Source organism: Salvelinus alpinus, chromosome 8 (assembly GCF_045679555.1).
Source record: "Salvelinus alpinus chromosome 8, SLU_Salpinus.1, whole genome shotgun sequence".
Lineage (NCBI taxonomy): Eukaryota > Metazoa > Chordata > Actinopteri > Salmoniformes > Salmonidae > Salvelinus > Salvelinus alpinus.
Window position 1 is genome coordinate 34519078 of NC_092093.1, and position 18810 is coordinate 34537887.

Genomic DNA, 18810 nt, shown 5'->3' on the forward strand with positions numbered 1-18810 from the left:
CTATATAAATACATTTGATTTGATTTGACTTGTCTAATAGGTAGTTTGTAACAAAACATGAGCAACCGTGATTCTGTTGAACCCCATTAATTAATTTATACAGTACAATAGCTTTGCAGACTCATGGTTGTTGTTAGGCTTACAGTAAGAGATTGTAGAGTCTGGTTAGAACGAAATGTGTGTGGGACAACAAAGCAGTATTGTATTCTATGTTTGTGTGTACCTTTCCGTTGTGCAGTTCGATGCCCAGGCCCTCCATCTTGGTGTCCACCTGGCTGCTGACCCCCAGCAGAACCCCGTTGCTCTGGGATGTACGGAACTCCAGCTCCAGAGACACGTCCAGACCCACCCTGTAGGAACCCACTGGAACAGAGGACAGGAGGTACAGGAAGCAGTCAGAATTGATACAACAACTGCCATGAGATTGAAAAATTACTTTGAAAAGTTGGTGTACGAGTAGTCAACCATTCGTCATCAACATGTATTGTTCCGCGTTATTATTATATTATGTGATTGTTGGGATATATTGCATTGTGGGGTCAGGAACAAGTAAAGGTCATAACTATAGCTACAGTTCTATGTGTTGAGTGTCAGAATGTACCTGCTTTGACATATCCAGAGCCATCAAAGTAGGTTCCCTTCTCAGTGCTGATGAAACAGCTGCCCACGTGGTGGCTGGAGGTGGGCGCGTCCATGTCCAACACATTACCCAGCATCTTGAAATTCCTGATGCAGCCATTGATACTGTACAAGACCTAGTAGTGGAACACAACCAACACTATACGATCACACATGACTTTGTCTCATTGACTTTTGAATGCGTCCCAGAACTTATAAATGATTACTGTTAACGTCAACACTTTAAGCTGATCGCATGTAATACCAAACAATTACAGTAATACAGAGTCTATAGCGAGGCTTGTGTTTCACTTCCTACAAATGAAATACAACACCAGACCAAATGTGAGGAAGTGTGTATGAACGTACTGGTCCGATCCTCTTGGTGGCGTAGTTGACGGGCAGGCCACCTATGTACAGCATGCCAACCACATCCAGGATATCAGCCTTCTTGGGGCTGGTGGTGTGCTTGGTGTAGCGGTTGTCTATCACCAGTACACCTCTCTGTTTCTCTCTCGTCACCCGGATCTGAGACAGCAGAAAGGAAAATAATTTTGGGGGAAATAAGGACAATAACAATCTTTAATACACGACGAACATAAAGTACTGTAGTTTCTGGTTACTTTGCTTACTCCCTGTTTTGGTCAATTAACTAGTCAGAGTGGTTTTATAGCGTCATTGTGACATACAGTATTTAGCTGTCTGCTCTCACTATATAAACTCACTCAGTGAAGTAGACCCGATGGTAACTGCCTACAGACTCTGTACACCATGTTAGGGGTTATAAATGATGATTCATATTGGTTTCATTGTTGCTATGATGATTGTTTCACCAGCTGACTCAAGATCCCAGACCTTGTGCCAGTGTCCGTCGTTGATGATGCGTGGCACGCTGACTGAGGTGTTGCCGTGGCCCAGGTCGTAGCCGAGGTGGGCCATGCCCTCCTTCACCTGGATGGTGGCGAAGTCGGCGTGGTTGATCCTCGCCATGTAGAACACCAGGCCGGACTCTGCTGTGGTCCGCAGCTCAAACTCTATGATCAGTCTGCAAGCAAACAGATTCACAACACTCTCAGTCCAATATGACGTTTACAGATATTACCCATGTCTTTAATAACATTACTATGTATACTTTAGATAAGAAAAGGTCTCATTTTGGCTGTACTGTTATCAAAGCCATTCAAGGTCGACATACCTGTTCTTAACCTTAGTGTCATCGAATTCAAAAGCAACATGGCTGTTTTTGGAGAGCCCAAACTGTTTGGCTTTCTCTAAGACCACTGGAGATGCCTCGGCAGCACAGGGAAGCTGTTGAAGTGGGGGGGGGGGGAGCAGTCTTAAAAACATCATATTAACATGAGCGACAATGCAAACCTTCCATTTAATATGAATATGTGGTAGTTGACTTACTTTTTGTCTAAAGTGCTATTCTAACATGTGCCACTAGATAGCGCTAATGAAAAAGACATGGAGTTGCTATTATTAAGACCACCTGAAAATTGACATTTGCTTTTGAATCTGAATCACTTCTTTTGTTCAGTTCTGTACATGAATACATTTCTATGCCCTTTTCTTCTATATTTTTGTTTAGCCACAAAGGCTCCCATTGCTTAAAAGGGCATTTATTTAACTTAAAGTCACTAGCCCGTTTATAAAGAAGAACTACTACAACCATATCGACTTACTTAGAAAGTACTTCTCATCTAAGAAAATCCCCATTGAAAGTAAAATGTCTGTTGCCAATACTAAGAATATGGACATGGAATGTATATTTCACATGAGCAACAAATCTTCACACAGGCGGCATGGTGTTGAAGGTCTTTGGCTGAAATCCAATGAGATGAAGGTTCAGCAGACACATACTGAGACGGCTCGGGGGAGGGGGGGGGGGTGGGGGGGTAAGAACGTGGACACTTAGGGAGAAGTGAGTGAGAAGAGTGGTACCCGTGGGACTGTGACAGCACCGTGGTCAGGTTCCTCTGTGGCGGGGCTGAGCTCTGGAGGTACGACAGGGAGCGCGTCCTAAAGTAGCGGCAGGGCAAGGGGGGTGAAAGGGTTAAGCTGTGTTATACACTGCCAATCGGATTGGCTACAGCATTCATGACACAGGCGGTCCACCAATCAGGCTGGGGCACTGATGTTATGAATGGCAAAAGTCTGCACAGCAGGTAGCTAGAGGAACAGTGCTAAGAAAAGGATTACAGTAGTATTACATAAATGCACATCATTTCTACAATCCAAGAGAGCTACTACTAGTGACAATACTGTCGCAATCTATACATTTGCCTACGATGATGCATCCATGGAGATATATCATGAAAATACAGGAGGGGTAGGCCAGTGCAAGGCATCTTGGTTAGAGAGAGAGAGAGAGAGAGAGAGAGAGAGAGAGAGAGAGAGAGAGAGAGAGAGAGAGAGAGAGAGAGAGAGAGAGAGAGAGAGAGAGAGAGAGAGAGAGAGAGAGAGAGAGAGAGAGAGAGAGAGAGAGAGAGAGAGAGAGAGATGCTACACTACCTCAGCTGTCAGCCAGAGAGGATATATTGAGCACAGGAGCTATAAGAAAGAGCCCTGTCAACACTGCAGCTTTATCTATAAAGCTATAAAGCAGACCCAGTGGATTGGAAAACGACCCATTCTTTATTCCAGCCACATCAACCTCTCTGATAGTGTATTTAGACTCAGGGCCAACCGGCCTGCCTGGCTGAGCTTTGCTCTTTATGACTCATGGGGAAAATGTATCACACCATCATAGGGTGGGAAATGAGTCATTTAACCTAATACCCCTCGAGTGGGAGTGGGACCTACAGTGGGAGGAGGAGGGGTCTGTCTGGGTGTCGGGGTGGGTGATGGTACAGCAGGAGCCTCAGGTTGGAGCGGCTGGGACACGTCTTCTCCCTTGGTCCCCTCCTCCTCTTCCTCCTCTTCTTCTGGGAGGGGCAGCGGGGGAGGGGGAGGAGCCAGGTTGGGACACTGGCCGATCTCTGCGTTCTGAAAAGCCACGGGTTGGGAGAAGTCTGTGAGGCTGTAGGGCATAAACAAGCGGTCAAGAAAACACACACGCATGAACAGACGTGCGCGCGCACACACACAGACACACAGGCACGCAGGGCGAGAAAGAGAGAGTGTGTAAATGGGTGATGATGGGGCATGGCTATCAGTGTAATCAGTTGAATTATGAACATGGTTATCAGAAAGGACAGCCCCATTAAAGCCAACTAAATATGGGTCAACTGTGTTTAGCCCACTGGCGAGAGAGCGAGAGAGAGAGAGAGAGCACTGATTCCTAATGATAGGAATGTATTATCATCTGTAGAGAGAAACAGTTGAGTGACAGCATTTACAACCTCTTTAACTGGGAGAGACAAACTCGCCATGAAACAGCAACTACATTACACCACAACGCATGTCCAACACTTCCCACATAGCCTTCCATCAATAATATCTACGATCAGGATAATGAATGGTGATGGTAGATAGACTAGATGTACTAGGGAGATAACAGGAGATGGTGAGAGACGTACATAGTATTAATCATGAGGTTCCAGATGCAGCCTTCGAAGGGGTCGTTGGGTCTCTGGGAGCTGAGCTCTACGTCAGGGGGGATACCCCCGATGAACAGTCTCTTGATGCCCATGGGTTGGTCGTTGGGAAGGGCCTGCTCCCTCTTCAGCTCCTCATCCACCTGGACGGCAAACGACCTGGACAGAGAACCGCGCAGGGCAGTGAGACACTTTGAGCCAGCTCTGTGTAAAAACAACTAAACATGAATGGCTGGGAACTCGTTTTTTAAGACACCAGTTATTGTGCTGAACTGTATGACGCTGTTGTTCAGTGTATAGCAATACCAATGTGTGTGTGTTGGTGCGTGTTACGCACCTGCCACCCAGTCTCTCGATGCGCAGAGTGTGTTCTCTCCCGTCGTGCAGGATGCCCTGGTCAGGCTTGCGGACCACCCTGCGTGGGCTGTGGCTGCCTGTGAACACCAACACCTCCAGGGACCCCTTGTTCAGCAACACGGCCAGGAAGGGCTGCAGGGGAAACGAGAGGAGATGTGAGGGGGAAGAACCATGGAGGCACAACAACATCCAATCTCAATGACCAACCACCTCAGAACAGACTCAGGGACACAGGGTTATACAGGAAAGCATTATCTCACATAAACACCATGGCTATTAAACAAGGGCTTTATGCATTATCTGGGACAAGCCAGGACAGGCTTTATGCACTACCTGGGACAAGCCAGGACAGGCTTTATGCACTACCTGGGACAAGCCAGGACAGGCTTTATGCACTACCTGGGACAAGCCAGGACAGGCTTTATGCACTATCTGGGACAAGCCAGGACAGGCTTTATGGACTATCTGGGACAAGCGAGGACAGGCTTTATGGACTATCTGGGACAAGCGAGGACAGGCTTTATGGACTATCTGGGACAAGCGAGGACAGGCTTTATGGACTATCTGGGACAAGTCAGGACAGGCTTTATGCACTATCTGGGACAAGTCAGAACAGGCTTTATGCACTATCTGGGACAAGCGAGGACAGGCTTTATGGACTATCTGGGATAAGCGAGGACAGGCTTTATGCACTATCTGGGACAAGTCAGGACAGGCTTTATGCACTATCTGGGACAAGTCAGGACAGGCTTTATGCAATATGGAGCCCTGAAGACAATTAGAACTGTATACCCTTCGCCCAGAAACATGAACAAAAACAAATTCATGATGAAACCTCACAAACGGAACGGAAGTAAACTTTATGTAATTGCATAATGATATGCTTTTCAACCCTGAGGGCCTATAGCATTTATGTAAGTCCTCTATTTCTCTACACGGCTTGATTCGATTCTGTCTGGGCAGAACTTCAGAGAAACTGCGTCCCTCTCTGAAACATACCAGGCAAGAAATAGATAGATTTAAGTGCCTCTTGTTATGATTAAATTCTCTGTAATCAGTCCAGTGCGATGGTGAGCACATCCCTCGACAGCGTTGGAATTGCAGACTAGCATGCACAGAGGGAGTTTGCCTAGGGAGAGTGAGGGAGAGCTACTGTTACAATATCTCTGGTCTGATTCAGCACGCGCTCCTCCTGTCCCCCTGCGCAAATTGGCAGAATGAATGACGCGGACACGGAGACCGGCGAGGCCGACTTGTACTCATTCGAAATGACATCCACTTCATTTACCAGGCCCTAATGATTTTCAAATGTGACGGTCTGGACCTTTACTAAGGGTTATCGCTGAGTTGGACGTGATCCATCAGAGGGCTGTTGTATAATCTATTTCTTACTAACGGCACATGAAGGGGGAATGCTAGAGGTTAAACCCACTCTCATTTCCTGCAGCCACGGGCCATAATTGATGTGTTGGACCACAGAGGTCTGCAGGCGAAGAGAGGGAGAGATTGAGAGAGAGAGATGAAGAGTACCCTAACAGAGATGCAGAAAGCCATATTTTAATCAAAGCCGTCGTCGCAAATCTCCCAGCCTTTAGCCCTCTGTGAAAGATGATCAACTTTTGTTTGCTGTCGGGTGAAAGTATAATGATTACAGCTTACAGCCAATCCATCTCCTTTATCGTTCATTTAATAAGGAGCCTTGCACACAGCAGGAGTTGATTATCAATGTGCTGTTAGTTTTTCAAAGCAACTCAGCCAGACAGCACAGCGGCCCTTATTAAATTACAGGAATCGAGAAACACCTCCAACAACCATTCCAGTTCTACTGGGAAATAGGATGCAATGACTTATAAAGAACAAGGAGGTGACATTATAGAGGACTAGGTGCCTAGTGAGGAGGCTTCCATAACTGCAACACTGAAGTGAGAGAGTTTGTGTTTGTGTGTGTGTGTGTGTGTGTGTGTGTGTGTGTGTGTGTGTGTGTGTGTGTGTGTGTGTGTGTGTGTGTGTGTGTGTGTGTGTGTGTGTGTGTGTGTGTGTGTGTGTGTGTGTGTGTGTGTGTGTGTGTGTGTGTGTGTGTGTGTGTGTGTGTGTGTGTGTGTGTGTGTGTGTGTGTGTGTGTGTGTGTGTGTGTGTGTGTGTGTGTGTGTGTGTGTGTGTGTGTGTGTGTGTGTGTGTGTGTGTGTGTGTGTGTGTGTGTGTGTGTGTGTGTGTGTGTGTGTGTGTGTGTGTGTGTGTGTGTGTGTGTGTGTGTGTGTGTGTGTGTGTGTGTGTGTGTGTGTGTGTGTGTGTGTGTGTGTGTGTGTGTGTGTGTGTGTGTGTGTGTGTGTGTGTGTGTGTGTGTGTGTGTGTGTGTGTGTGTGTGTGTGTGTGTGTGTGTGTGTGTGTGTGTGTGTGTGTGTGTGTGTGTGTGTGTGTGTGTGTGTGTGTGTGTGTGTGTGTGTGTGTGTGTGTGTGTGTGTGTGTGTGTGTGTGTGTGTGTGTGTGTGTGTGTGTGTGTGTGTGTGTGTGTGTGTGTGTGTGTGTGTGTGTGTGTGTGTGTGTGTGTGTGTGTGTGTGTGTGTGTGTGTGTGTGTGTGTGTGTGTGTGTGTGTGTGTGTGTGTGTGTGTGTGTGTGTGTGTGTGTGTGTGTGTGTGTGTGTGTGTGTGTGTGTGTGTGTGTGTGTGTGTGTGTGTGTGTGTGTGTGTGTGTGTGTGTGTGTGTGTGTGTGTGTGTGTGTGTGTGTGTGTGTGTGTGTGTGTGTGTGTGTGTGTGTGTGTGTGTCTCATCGTCCTCCTCTTACTTCCCCAGACTGCCTGCGTCTCCTCTTGGGGAGTTTGAACTGGGAACTGGCTCCATTGCTGCTCCCACTGCCAAACAGGATGATACCCTTATCGCTCTTGGTTGCGAAGGACAGGCTGATCTCTGTGCCGACGTCCAAGGACATGGACCTCAGCTCCATGTGACCTGGCTTGGAGAAGCTCACCGTGTGGAGGTTCTGTTGGGGAGAGACCAAAGATCACGGTCATTCCCAGCACAATCAACTGAGAGTCATCAGTCATTTTCAGGGTTCTTTTTTATCATCTGAATGCTGTATAATTGTACAGTATAGTATGAAGCCTATGTTGCTTTGTTTATAATGTTCATATCAATTTCAGACTTATGTCACACTTAATAATAAACCTTGTTTGTTAAAGTACAGTTTGTTAGAGTACCACTGTATTTGCATCGTCTGGCATTGACACAGGGTCCACGACAAATGAAAAAGCTGAATTGAGGGTGAAATCTTGCAAACATCTTCCAAACACAACTGAGACGTACAAACCAGCCTTTGTTGAATTCAAAATGACTTCTCTCTCTCAATTCTTGGCATTGTTACACTCTTTTGCATTCTGTGTCTGCGGTGTCTGCATAAATATTTAAATATTTTTCCCGAACAAAAAGAACACTTTTAGAAGCAGCGATTCCTCTTCTTTATGTGCCCTGTCAATTTCTCATTATTCCGCTCATCTTTTTCAGTTTCTTCACTTCAGTTTTCTGACCTCACTCATTTGTATTCTTCCTCGCGTTTTTTCGAGGGATGTTCGACAACGTGTCGGGCCATGTTTCGTGAGCAGGCCTATGTGTATAAGTAATGAAAAGGGGCGGGGAAAAGAACAGGAGTATGAAAGAGGAGGAGTGCTGATATGAACTCTGACCTCTACAGAGCAGCCTTTGGTCAGGCCGGTGTAGTCGGAGCTGCTCAGCAGGTTATAGGGTGTTCTGGAAACCTCAATGTCTCTCATACAGCCAGCATACTTCTTCTTGGTAACTTCTGACCTGTAAAGAGAAGAGAGAGTTGTCTCCATTGCCATTCGGACCTCCATTCTGTTCATTGTGGAAGTGCTGTCCTCATTTCAGGAGCCAATGACTTTGAGACGTCGACCAAATTGAGACTGCGTTCACTCTAAATGGATAAAGTCAGGCTTCTTTTTTGAAGGTGTTTTAAGAACATTTCTTTGGTATACCTTTTATCTGGGGTTTAGTCTAAAGCTATGAAACAATTAGATAGCAGCTTCTGCATAGCAGACACAATGCTACGAAGAGTACCTCATTGTTAAATGTTCATTTCAAAATTTGAAACAAAGTGCCAGCAAATTCCATTTCCAGTAACATGCAAGAGAAGTGGTGGGGTGACAACACAGCAGCTATTGAATAAAAAGGAGTGGAAGCTGTCTCCTACTGGTCCTCAGAATTTTGTGCTCGTGTTCAGTTGGACTAATATCTCAAACCTCCATTGAGAAATGGACGGGTCTATACTGACTCTATTCTGATGACCAGCTTGTTGCATTGAAGCATCTACATCTTAAGAGCATATTTTTCTGAACTAAATGCATGGTAACTTGCATGGTAAAGCCAAGTTTCAAGAGAGGCTTTAGAAAGTCAATGGGTATGCTAGTACATGCAAAAGGTGAAACAGTAAACTTTAACAGTACACGTTTTACCTTGACTTGATACTGTAAGAACAAAATATAAAAGCATATGCGTGTTAGCACAAGTACGACACACAAATGAAACACTGTCAAAATACGTAGACAGAAGTCACAATCACAAGTGAAGAAAGTACATTCAGTTCCCCCTTGTGTGTGTTGAAAGGGTCTATAAGGCCTATAGAATATACCTCGGATACTGCCGGAGACTGTGAAGGTCTAACATTCAATGTTTACAATGACAGATCTATATAACCCATTGCTAGCGTTTATGCTATCTATTGTTAGAGCTAAATGAGAGCTGGCGTCAGAGAGGGCAGTGACAATGTGACACACTGACTCAAGGTCCGGCAGAAGACAAAGGTGTAGTGTGTGTGTGTGCTGATGTGTGTGCATGTGTGTGGGTCCGCATCAAAACAGACATGTAGCATAAGGCCCTACTGTGGAGGTGATTGACATCCTACAGAGTACATACCTGTAGTTTCCAATGGTTGGCAAACCCCCAAAGTAAATCCTCTCCTCCTCCTTGAGGTTGAGCCCGGTGGCAGAGCCTTGGGATGACACCACCAGCTTCTCCTCTTCATTGGTGTCTATGTCCACGATGGTCACCGTGGCTGGGGTGGAAGGAAACCAACAAGGGTAAACGGCTGTTCAACAAAAAAGCTCTGATCAAGCTACCAAGGCTGTATGTTCTACAAACTACGCAGTATCTACAAACGTCAACTAGAGTGGAACGTTATGTGTGTCGTGATGAGCGTGAGGGTCACCTTGTTTCTTCATGCGGGCCATAGTGAAGGACTTCCACCTGCCGTCGTTGTGTCTCTTGATACTGAACACCGAGCCGGTGCCTGAGCCCAGGTCAAAACTCACCTTCACTAGACCATCACTCAACTCAGCACTCATAAAGTCCTTCTGTCTCAGAGAGAGAGGGAGAGAGAGGGAGAGAGAGGGAGAGAAGGAGAGAGAGAGGGAGAGAAGGAGAGAGAGAGGGAGAGAGAGAGAGAGAGAGAGAGAGAGAGAGAGAGAGAGAGAGAGAGAGAGAGAGAGAGAGAGAGAGAGAGAGAGAGAGAGAGAGAGGGAGAGAGAGAGAGAGAGAGAGAGAGAGAGAGAGAGAGAGAGAGAGAGAGAGAGAGAGAGAGAGAGAGAGAGAGAGAGAGAGAGAGAGAGAGAGAGAGAGAGAGATGGAGGGAGAGAGGGAGGGATGGAGAGAGAGAGAGAGAGATGGAGGGAGAGAGAGAGAGAGAGAGAGAGAGAGAGAGAGAGAGAGAGAGAGAGAGAGAGAGAGAGAGAGAGAGAGAGAGAGAGAGAGAGAGAGAGAGAGAGAGAGAGAGAGAGAGAGAGAGAGAGAGAGAGAGAGAGATGGAGGCAGAGAGGGAGGGATGGAGAGAGAGAGAGAGAGATGGAGGGAGAGAGAGATGGAGGGAGAGAGAGAGAGAGAGATGGAGGGAGAGAGAGAGAGAGAGGGTTTATTGAGTAACATTGATAACCGATCAAAATCGAACACACATTTAACCGTTTTCATTACTATTGAACTTGAACAGTTTGCTAGTCCTTGTTACGAGACAGATGTGTGTATGAGTGAGGTTACCATATCCTTGGTGGCGAAGTACATGAGCAGGGAGTCGGTGGAGAAGGAGCGGAACTTGAACATGACGGTGGAGACATTGGGGTTCCATCTGGTGGGCCGGCTCACAGCAGCATAACCCTCCCCATCAAACTGTACCGTCCCCTCTGTGTCTGACGGCTGGGGGCTGGAGAACACCCACCCAAACACTCAGCAGTAATCACACAGCCAAGTGAACTTTTAGTACATAAAATAGTGCATAGTGAACTTCTAGAGTAAAACATTTGCGAACGTTTATGAGATCGACAAAGAAAGTGAATCGAGTCCATACACTATATGAGACATTCATACCTAGTACTCAATGTGATGTGAACATGCAGGCCTACCTAACTACACATCCTTTGCAGTCTCCTTCTCTCTCTCTGTAGTTCCACAGGCCAATAGCTTTGTTGTCCAGGTATGTCTCTCCCATACACCCGGAGAAAGTAGTGGTTTTGACCGCGTCCGCTTTCTGCAGGACAAACATCGATACATATACAACGATATGAATAAATCTGGCAAAAAAGAAAGAGGTAACAAAGGACTAAATATATAGCTCTGGGATAAACTTCTGTATGGCAAAGTGATACTACCTTCACACTGCCTAACATGCCACCGACAAACAGGTAGGCATTCTGGTCCACATCCAGGATAGTATAGCCCTCAGGAGAAGTGCCACTCTTAGAGGTGGGCATGATGCCAGCTTTGGGACCCTCCAGTGCATGGACAGAGATAGTGCCATTGATACCATTCCTGGGACCAATACAGAAATGATCAGATGATGAATTAAAACTTCATGAACTTTTCAATAAGGAGCCTACCTGGCACAATCAATGTTAAAAGATGAACTAATGAATAAAGTCATAGACAAATCCCTTTGAATAATCTTTGCTCTGAAAAAAGATCTGGTGTGGAATATGTATAACAATGGTATTCTACCGTGAGGCCTCGATGCGATGCCAGTTGCCGTCGTTGATAGTCATGTCAGGGTACTCAACCTTGCCCACTCCAGAGCCCACGTCCCATAGGAAGTTGACCTTGCCCTTACGCATCTCAATGGCCAGGAAGTCAATCTAGAGGTAGACAGAGGATGAGCCAATAAGACACAGCGCTGCAATCTCCTATCTGATAACATTACAGGTCCATTACCGTTCTCTCTCTCACTATGGGTCTAGGCTGCTGTAGTGTAGCAGTGCAGGACACATTAGAATAAGATCCCGAGGAATTAAGAGTCACAGGAAAATCAGGAGAGGAGCAACAGGACTGTGATTTCCCCAGGGAAATCAGTGATGAAACCAGATGAAATAGTCTGATTTGAGCGGCCGGTTAATTGCTGTGCTCGCTGTTGCAGTACATAGACGCAATATCACCCACTCTCTCCCGAGGATCTCACAGGGAAACAAATAACCTTCTATTATTTTCTCTCTGACTTTAACATAATTGGTATTTATCTTGCATGTTGAGAAATATCCACTGGTGGAATGATTTCCAATGAATTGGTCAACAACACATTACACATCCCAAGCTAGAGACAAGCCCAACCTAAACAGTGAGAAATGGCCCTAATATGTTACGTTTCACACACAAATGTATTAGTTGCCATATTAGGGTTAAGTGATTTACTTAGTGATTGTATCCACAAACATCCATCCCAGTGTGGTGCTCCTCTGACTCACGTATTTGACACTGCCCAGGTAGAAGAGTAGGTTATCAGGGGAGGTGGTTTTCACATTCACAGTGATGGTGTTGTAACGACCTTTCTTGATTTCTGGTCGATAAGCACGGATACAGTCTCCCCCAGAGGACACGGACACTTTAATCTTTACAGGGAGACATCACATGGATCTTTCACCAGACAGACTGAAAAGGCCCAACCCACTGAGCACACATTGGTTGAATCAACGTTGTTTCAACGCCATTTCAATGAAATTACGTTGAACCAAAGTCGAATAGACGTTGAATTGACATCTGTGCCCAGTGGGAAGAAACGTTCAGGAAAACACACCTGTGTAGTAACAAAAGTACACGTGCAAGAGCAACAATTTGTTATTGTACTCTTTTGTACCGAACAAATTAAAAACACTTCATCAAAAAGCCTTGAGTGTAAGAGACTTGTGGAGGAAGGAGTAGAAAAACAACAACACTTTCTTTGACAGAATGTTCATTGTTTAACAGAGCCTTCACTCAAACTGTGGCGACGCATGTGCACCACAGGCTAAAGAGAATGAGTTGTAAATCATGATTCCTGTGACGATGGCGCAGTTAGCAGAATGGCCGGCTTAGAAGCCACTGATCAGAGCGGTGGAAACAGAGGAGTTGGGAACGAGAGAGAAGGACGGAGAGGAGGAGTGTGACTCACAGAGTTGGCCTGCTTGCGCGCCTGGTTGATCAACTCTTTAATCTGAGAGATGTTCTTCTTCAAGTTGTCCTGCAACTCCTTGATGGGCTTCAGCTTATCCAGCAGTCTGTCTGCCTCGTCCTCCAGGTCTTTCACCTTGGCCCCCGCTGCATGGACTGACACACACACACACACAGGCACACACAAAAACACAAACACGCACGCGCACAGCACACGCACGCCAGACACACACGCGCACAAGAACAAACACACACAAGGGACGGACAGACACGCACACACCGGGTAGAGAGACGTCAGTCTAAAAACGCCAAAGATCACACTTCCTTGCTAACTGCTCTAGAAATTCCACAGCCACTGCTTTCTGTGAGCCAGGCCTATTAGTTAGAGATCAGCGGAGAGATGGCGGCATTGTAATCACTTATTTAAAGGTAAAGAGCTGAAAGCGGTTATGAAAAGGAATAGAATGACATAGTAAATGGCTTGCCACGCGCTCATAATTAGCCACCGGTAATCATTCCGGTGGCTAAGGCGTACATTAGGATAACAGGCTTAGTGAAGCTCTAAAATACACGTTTTAATCTCGTTGAAGTGAAACAAAGAGATGGAATGCTGAGGAAGACAGAATGAAAGAAAGAAAGAGCAATTTTATTGTTACTGTTTTTCCGGCAGCTATGGTACAGCCCATGCAGCACTAATGGGTACTCTCTCTTGTCATCATGCAGGAGCTTTAATCAGGTAATATAAAAGGTATACATACTTATTGCTGTTGGGGTTCAAAAGAAAAATGGGACAGAAAGAAAAACATATGTGAGGTACAGAATTATACAATGCCATTGTGTGAGACAGAAATGAGCCAGAGTAATAGCTATCTACGCTAAATTGAACCGAAAAAAAATGAACAAATGCATTTTAAGTCAATCAGCTCATGACTTGGCGCAAATAATACATTTAATATACAGTAGATACTACAGCTAAGGCTTGCCTACCCTTAAGAACTACAACACCCAGAGGATCTCTTACTGTTTTTTTCAGGGTCCTGGATCATATTGTTGGCCTTGTTGACGTCATCCTCCAGCTTGCTGTAGTTCTTCTTCAGGCCCATCAGGCTCAGGTTCATGTCTCTCAGTCTGGCCAGAACATCGTTGGCTGTGTCGTTGGCATCTCCTGCCTTGGCCTTGGTGGCCTGGAGCTTGGCTGCTGTATCTGGACAACACAGTTGGTATCCAGTATGTAGTTATCTGAAGTTCTAGAGAGACTAGTAATCCAACATGGTACGGACTATCGGAGGTCGTCAGTCATACATGATGTCTAACAGCCTTACAGAAACCTTCGTGTCAACTCTGCTGCCCACCTGTCAGATGTTTTTAACGCACCCTGCAGCCTCGTCTGTCTGATACCTTCCCATTTTTAACCTGGACTGTGCCGCATTGACTTCTGTCATGGTGGATCTATAAGAGCATGTGGCCTCTCACCTCATAGCTACACCACTATCGATCCATTCTGTTCCCACATCCTGGGCTCAGACTGACAAATTGCTCCAGCAGCAACACACATCAACGAGAAGTATTTCATTTGTAGCTTTCTTTTTAAACAAAGGTCATTTCCTACTGTTGTTTCTGTGGTTACCATTGGGGATTGCATTCAGCTTCCGTAACGTATCGTCCAGATCCTTGAGCAAGCCCTTGTTCTTCAAGCCACCAGCTTTCACCCTGGCCTGGAGACTGCCCACACTCTCAGCGTTCTCTGAAACACAAAGACGTCCGCTTGGTTCCAAAACACATATCCACGCCAATTCTCCTCAGAAAAACAGAGCTCTTTGAAATATGTCTGGCGCTTATCATCAGAGTTGGTGGGTGTTGTATGGGGAGAGGATCAACATGATTTTGTCTCGGTGGAACTGGGTTTACCTTTCACATCGTTCTCTAACTGCCTGGCTTCGTTCCACAGTTGAACGCTCTTCCGAACAGAGTTCTTGGCGTTATCCTTCAAAGAGCCTTTGGGTCCTGATGCCTGTGTGTGTGTGTGCACCAAGAACGTAAGCTTGAATATCAGAACAGTGCATTCCACAATGACCGAATAATGTAGTAGAAGAATTACATAGAGTACATACAAAAATACAATAGTACAAGATACTCCTAGGTATCCTGTACAACACAAACACTGTTTAATATAGAACTTATAATATATTTTTGATATTTTGTTAATAGTGTATGGAGAGGAAAAGCAGTGTTTTTGAACAGAGGAGACACGGGCTGAGGAGATTTCCACAGAGGGGACCAATGGTCCCTGAGCCTCTCCCTCTCTCCTTCAGAGAGAAGAAGCGAAGGAGAAAGAGAGGGGGATCAGGTTTGTCGCCACCTCTGCTGGCTGCTGCTGCAGGAGGCAGAGTCATGATAATAAGGACGACAGTGCTGGAACTTTGATCTCTCCAGCGTGACAAATGGAAATGAATAAGGAAATGCAAAACGTTTAAATGCCAAATCTCTGCTGCTCAGCACTTTAGAGAGAGAGGTCCTCTTCGAGTCCTTACACGCGCACACACACACACACACACACACACACACACACACACACACACACACACACACACACACACACACACACACACACACACACACACACACACACACACACACACACACACACACACACACACACACACACACAGATCTCACCAGCTGAAGGGCCTCTGTCCCACGTGCCCTGGCCTGCTTTGCCTCTTTGTCAGCCTCCTCGATGAAGTCCTTGATGTTGCTGTACGCGTTGAACGCTGCCGTGGCATTAAAGGACAGGTTCTTGGCTTCAGCCAGGATGCTATGAGGAGACAGCAAGAGACTTGGTTAGGACACCAGCCAATACACTGTCTGTGAGCCAGCCTATGTGCCTGCCTGTGTATGTGTGTGTGTCTGTCTGTCTGTACCGGTCCAGTATGTTTGAGGACTCGTTGAGCTCAGCAGCGTGGTTCTCAGCGTCCTGCAGCAGGTCAGTCAGGGTGTTGCCACTCAGGCCCTGGGTCAGATGGCTCACTCTGTAGTCCAGCTGCTCATGGAGAGGACCCAGCTCATGCTCCATCTCCTCCAGATCCTAGAGAGAGAGAGAGAGAGAGAGAGAGAGAGAGAGAGAGAGAGAGAGAGAGAGAGAGAGAGAGAGAGAGAGAGAGAGAGAGAGAGAGAGAGAGAGAGAGGAAGAAAGAAAGAAATAGAAAGAGAGAGAGAGACAGACAGAGAGAGAGAGAGAAAGAAAGAAAGAGAGAGAGAGAGAAAGAAAGAGAGGAAGAAAGAAAGAAAGAGAAAGAGAGAGATAGAGAGAGAGAGAGAAAGAAAGAGAAAGAGAGAGATAGAGAGAGAGAAAGAAAGAGAAAGAGAGAGATAGAGAGAGAGAAAGAAAGAGAAAGAGAGAGCCGTAGAGGGGCAGACAGAAAGACAGATAGACAGAGCAGGAGGGCAGCACAGGCAGACAGAAAAAAACAGCAAGAGAGAGAAAGAGGGAGAGAGATCAAGGTGAACCCCCTCGTTGATGCAGGTGGGACGTACAGATGTACAAATGAAGTCCTGGACAGAAGAAAGGTCTACAGTAAAGTCCAATAGTGCTGCAGGCTACATCTGTCTGACATCACAACAGCAACCCAACAGAGTAAAGGTGTGTCTTCCTTCCACAATGAAGGGCTTGACAGGCCTGATTGGAGTTGGGATATGTGTGTGAGCAAAAGAGTGTGTATACCTCAATCTCCTTATTGATGCTGTCTGAGAGACCGTTAGCTTCAGCCAGAATGCGCTCTCCGTCTGCCAGCACGTCTTCAGTTCCTTTCTTCACTGAGCTCACAGCATCCCTCTTCCTCTGCAAACAGACAGACAAGAACAGTCAGCTCCAGTAACTTTACAGAAACAACAACCCACGTTGTGAGTGATGGTGCATATATAGCTATGGAATAGTTAGAATGTGTATGTATGTGTGACCAGGCTGCTGACTTCCAGGGTGGTGAGGTTCCGCTGGTTCTGTCCGGACAGGGCCCCAGCCTCCCTGCTCTTCCCCTGCGCGTCCTTCAGCAGGGCCTGGGCGTCATCCAGCTTGGCCCGGTGGTCACCCATCTTCTCTGTCACCTCTGCCTTCAGGTCCTCCGTGGCCTGGTGGGGGTCCCCGAAGAGACGCTTCACCTTCTGGTACAGGGCCTCCGCCAGTCTGGAAAGAGGTAGAGAGAGAGAGAGAGAGAGAGAGAGAGAGAGAGAGAGAGAGAGAGAGAGAGAGAGAGAGAGAGAGAGAGAGAGAGAGAGAGAGAGAGAGAGAGAGAGAGAGAGAGAGAGAGAGAGAAGGGTTTAGAGAAAAATAGACAGAGATAAAGAGAGAGAGAGAGAGAGAGAGAGAGAGAGAGAGAGAGAGAGAGAGAGAGAGAGAGAGAGAGAGAGAGAGAGAGATAAAGAGAGAGAGAGAGAGAGAGAGAGAGAGAGAGAGAGAGAGAGAGAGAGAGAGAGAGAGAGAGAGAGAGAGAGAGAGAGAGAGAGAGAGAGAGAGAGAGAGAGAGAGAGAGAGAGAGAGAGAGAGAGAGAGAGAGAGAGAGAGAGAGAGAGTGATTGGGAAAGAGACAGGAAGAGGGGAAGAGCACAACAGAGGTGTGAGGAGGTAAGATATTCTTTGTCTCTCCTTTCGGTCTTCTTCTCCTGACGCAGGATCCGACCAGACACTAGATGTCACTATTTCTTCTTGTGTGACTCTTCCAGGCCTCAGCCAGAAGGAAGATGGTTGGATTAGAAGGAATAATATTCCTATCACCCACCTCAGGCCACTTTTAATTAGTTCATTAAGATTTTGCATAAGAAAAGTAAACTTTATTTATTCAGCTGAGATTTGCTGAAAATTATTTATAGAATATTTTAAAAATGGAGAAACAAAACACACTTGTGAAAGTTGGTACAGAATACCAGGATGTTTTTAAGTGGATCGCCTCTTCATTTACTAGGATATGAAAGCAATCATTTAGCTGAGATTATAATGACCCAGGAAATGCAGGGGATGCCTTCCTAGAAATAGGACACAGGAGTCATTCAGTGGTGAAAAACATGTGTGCGTATGACTGGATGGTTCCATCCCTGTGTGGACCACAATAGCTTGACATCTCTCTGCTAGTCTCTCAAGCTAGTCAGACCTTACCCCAGCTCCTCCTCTGAGATGTGCTTCTTGCCTCCCAGCTGGCGTTTGCGGAGCTCGGCTAACATGGTCTCGATCTCCTGGTGCATCTCGTTTAGGCTCTTCTCTGGAGCTCCGTTCCTCCTGCCCAGAGTCTCATTCAGCTCTGAAGCCTTGACCTTCAGAACTGGAGGATAGAGGACACGGGGAAGCCATTCTCATTTTAACACGCACTTGCAAACACACACACACACATACACACTGCCATAAGGCCCAATTCTCCATCTCCTGATAGTGTCCTATACTGTCACCTCTAGCTGAAAGCCTGAGAACAGAATGTGTTATAGAAATCAAACAGTGTTTGAGACATGTCTCCTCTCATCAAAACACACTGCTGCTGCTTTGACATGCCATGAAGATTACCATTATGTTGGAGGCAGACATCCAGACTGTCTACCACATGTTAAAGTGGCAGCACAGAGAGAGAGAGAGAGAGAGAGCGAGAGAGAGAGAGAGAGAGAGAGAGAGAGAGAGAGAGAGAGAGAGAGAGAGAGAGAGAGAGACAGACAGACAGACAGAGAGACAGAGAGACAGAGAGACAGAGAGACAGAGAGAGAGTGAGAGAGAGAGAGAGAGAGAGAGAGAGAGAGAGAGAGAGAGAGAGAGAGAGAGAGAGAGAGAGAGAGAGAGAGAGAGAGAGAGAAAGAGAGAGAGAGAGAGAGAGAAAGAGAGAGAGAAAGAGAGAGAGAGAAAGAGAGAGAGAG

General features: G+C 46.3%; 1 protein-coding gene across 9 annotated transcripts in view; it reads right to left on the minus strand.

Moving 5' to 3' along the window:
• The window catches only part of lama2 (laminin, alpha 2), a 143185-nt gene that overhangs the window by 3078 nt on the left and 121297 nt on the right, over positions 1–18810 (minus strand). For 4 of the 9 annotated variants that reach the window (XM_071413665.1, XM_071413671.1, XM_071413668.1 and 1 more), the window contains 28 exons: positions 18071–18233; positions 16894–17104; positions 16646–16762; positions 15846–16009; positions 15601–15739; positions 14833–14935; positions 14552–14668; positions 13946–14128; positions 12926–13080; positions 12243–12386; positions 11506–11639; positions 11160–11319; positions 10914–11038; positions 10552–10714; positions 9731–9875; positions 9439–9577; positions 8979–8990; positions 8193–8313; positions 7298–7492; positions 4495–4646; positions 4140–4316; positions 3424–3640; positions 2563–2640; positions 1814–1926; positions 1474–1663; positions 988–1146; positions 602–755; positions 224–363 (listed from right to left, as the gene is read on the minus strand). In XM_071413665.1, coding sequence (XP_071269766.1) covers positions 224–363; positions 602–755; positions 988–1146; positions 1474–1663; positions 1814–1926; positions 2563–2640; positions 3424–3640; positions 4140–4316; positions 4495–4646; positions 7298–7492; positions 8193–8313; positions 8979–8990; positions 9439–9577; positions 9731–9875; positions 10552–10714; positions 10914–11038; positions 11160–11319; positions 11506–11639; positions 12243–12386; positions 12926–13080; positions 13946–14128; positions 14552–14668; positions 14833–14935; positions 15601–15739; positions 15846–16009; positions 16646–16762; positions 16894–17104; positions 18071–18233 — 4070 coding nt within the window. The remainder of the gene's footprint in view (positions 1–223; positions 364–601; positions 756–987; positions 1147–1473; positions 1664–1813; positions 1927–2562; positions 2641–3423; positions 3641–4139; positions 4317–4494; positions 4647–7297; positions 7493–8192; positions 8314–8978; positions 8991–9438; positions 9578–9730; positions 9876–10551; positions 10715–10913; positions 11039–11159; positions 11320–11505; positions 11640–12242; positions 12387–12925; positions 13081–13945; positions 14129–14551; positions 14669–14832; positions 14936–15600; positions 15740–15845; positions 16010–16645; positions 16763–16893; positions 17105–18070; positions 18234–18810) is intronic. The other 5 variants (XM_071413673.1, XM_071413669.1, XM_071413666.1 and 2 more) reach the window with 2 other exon arrangements.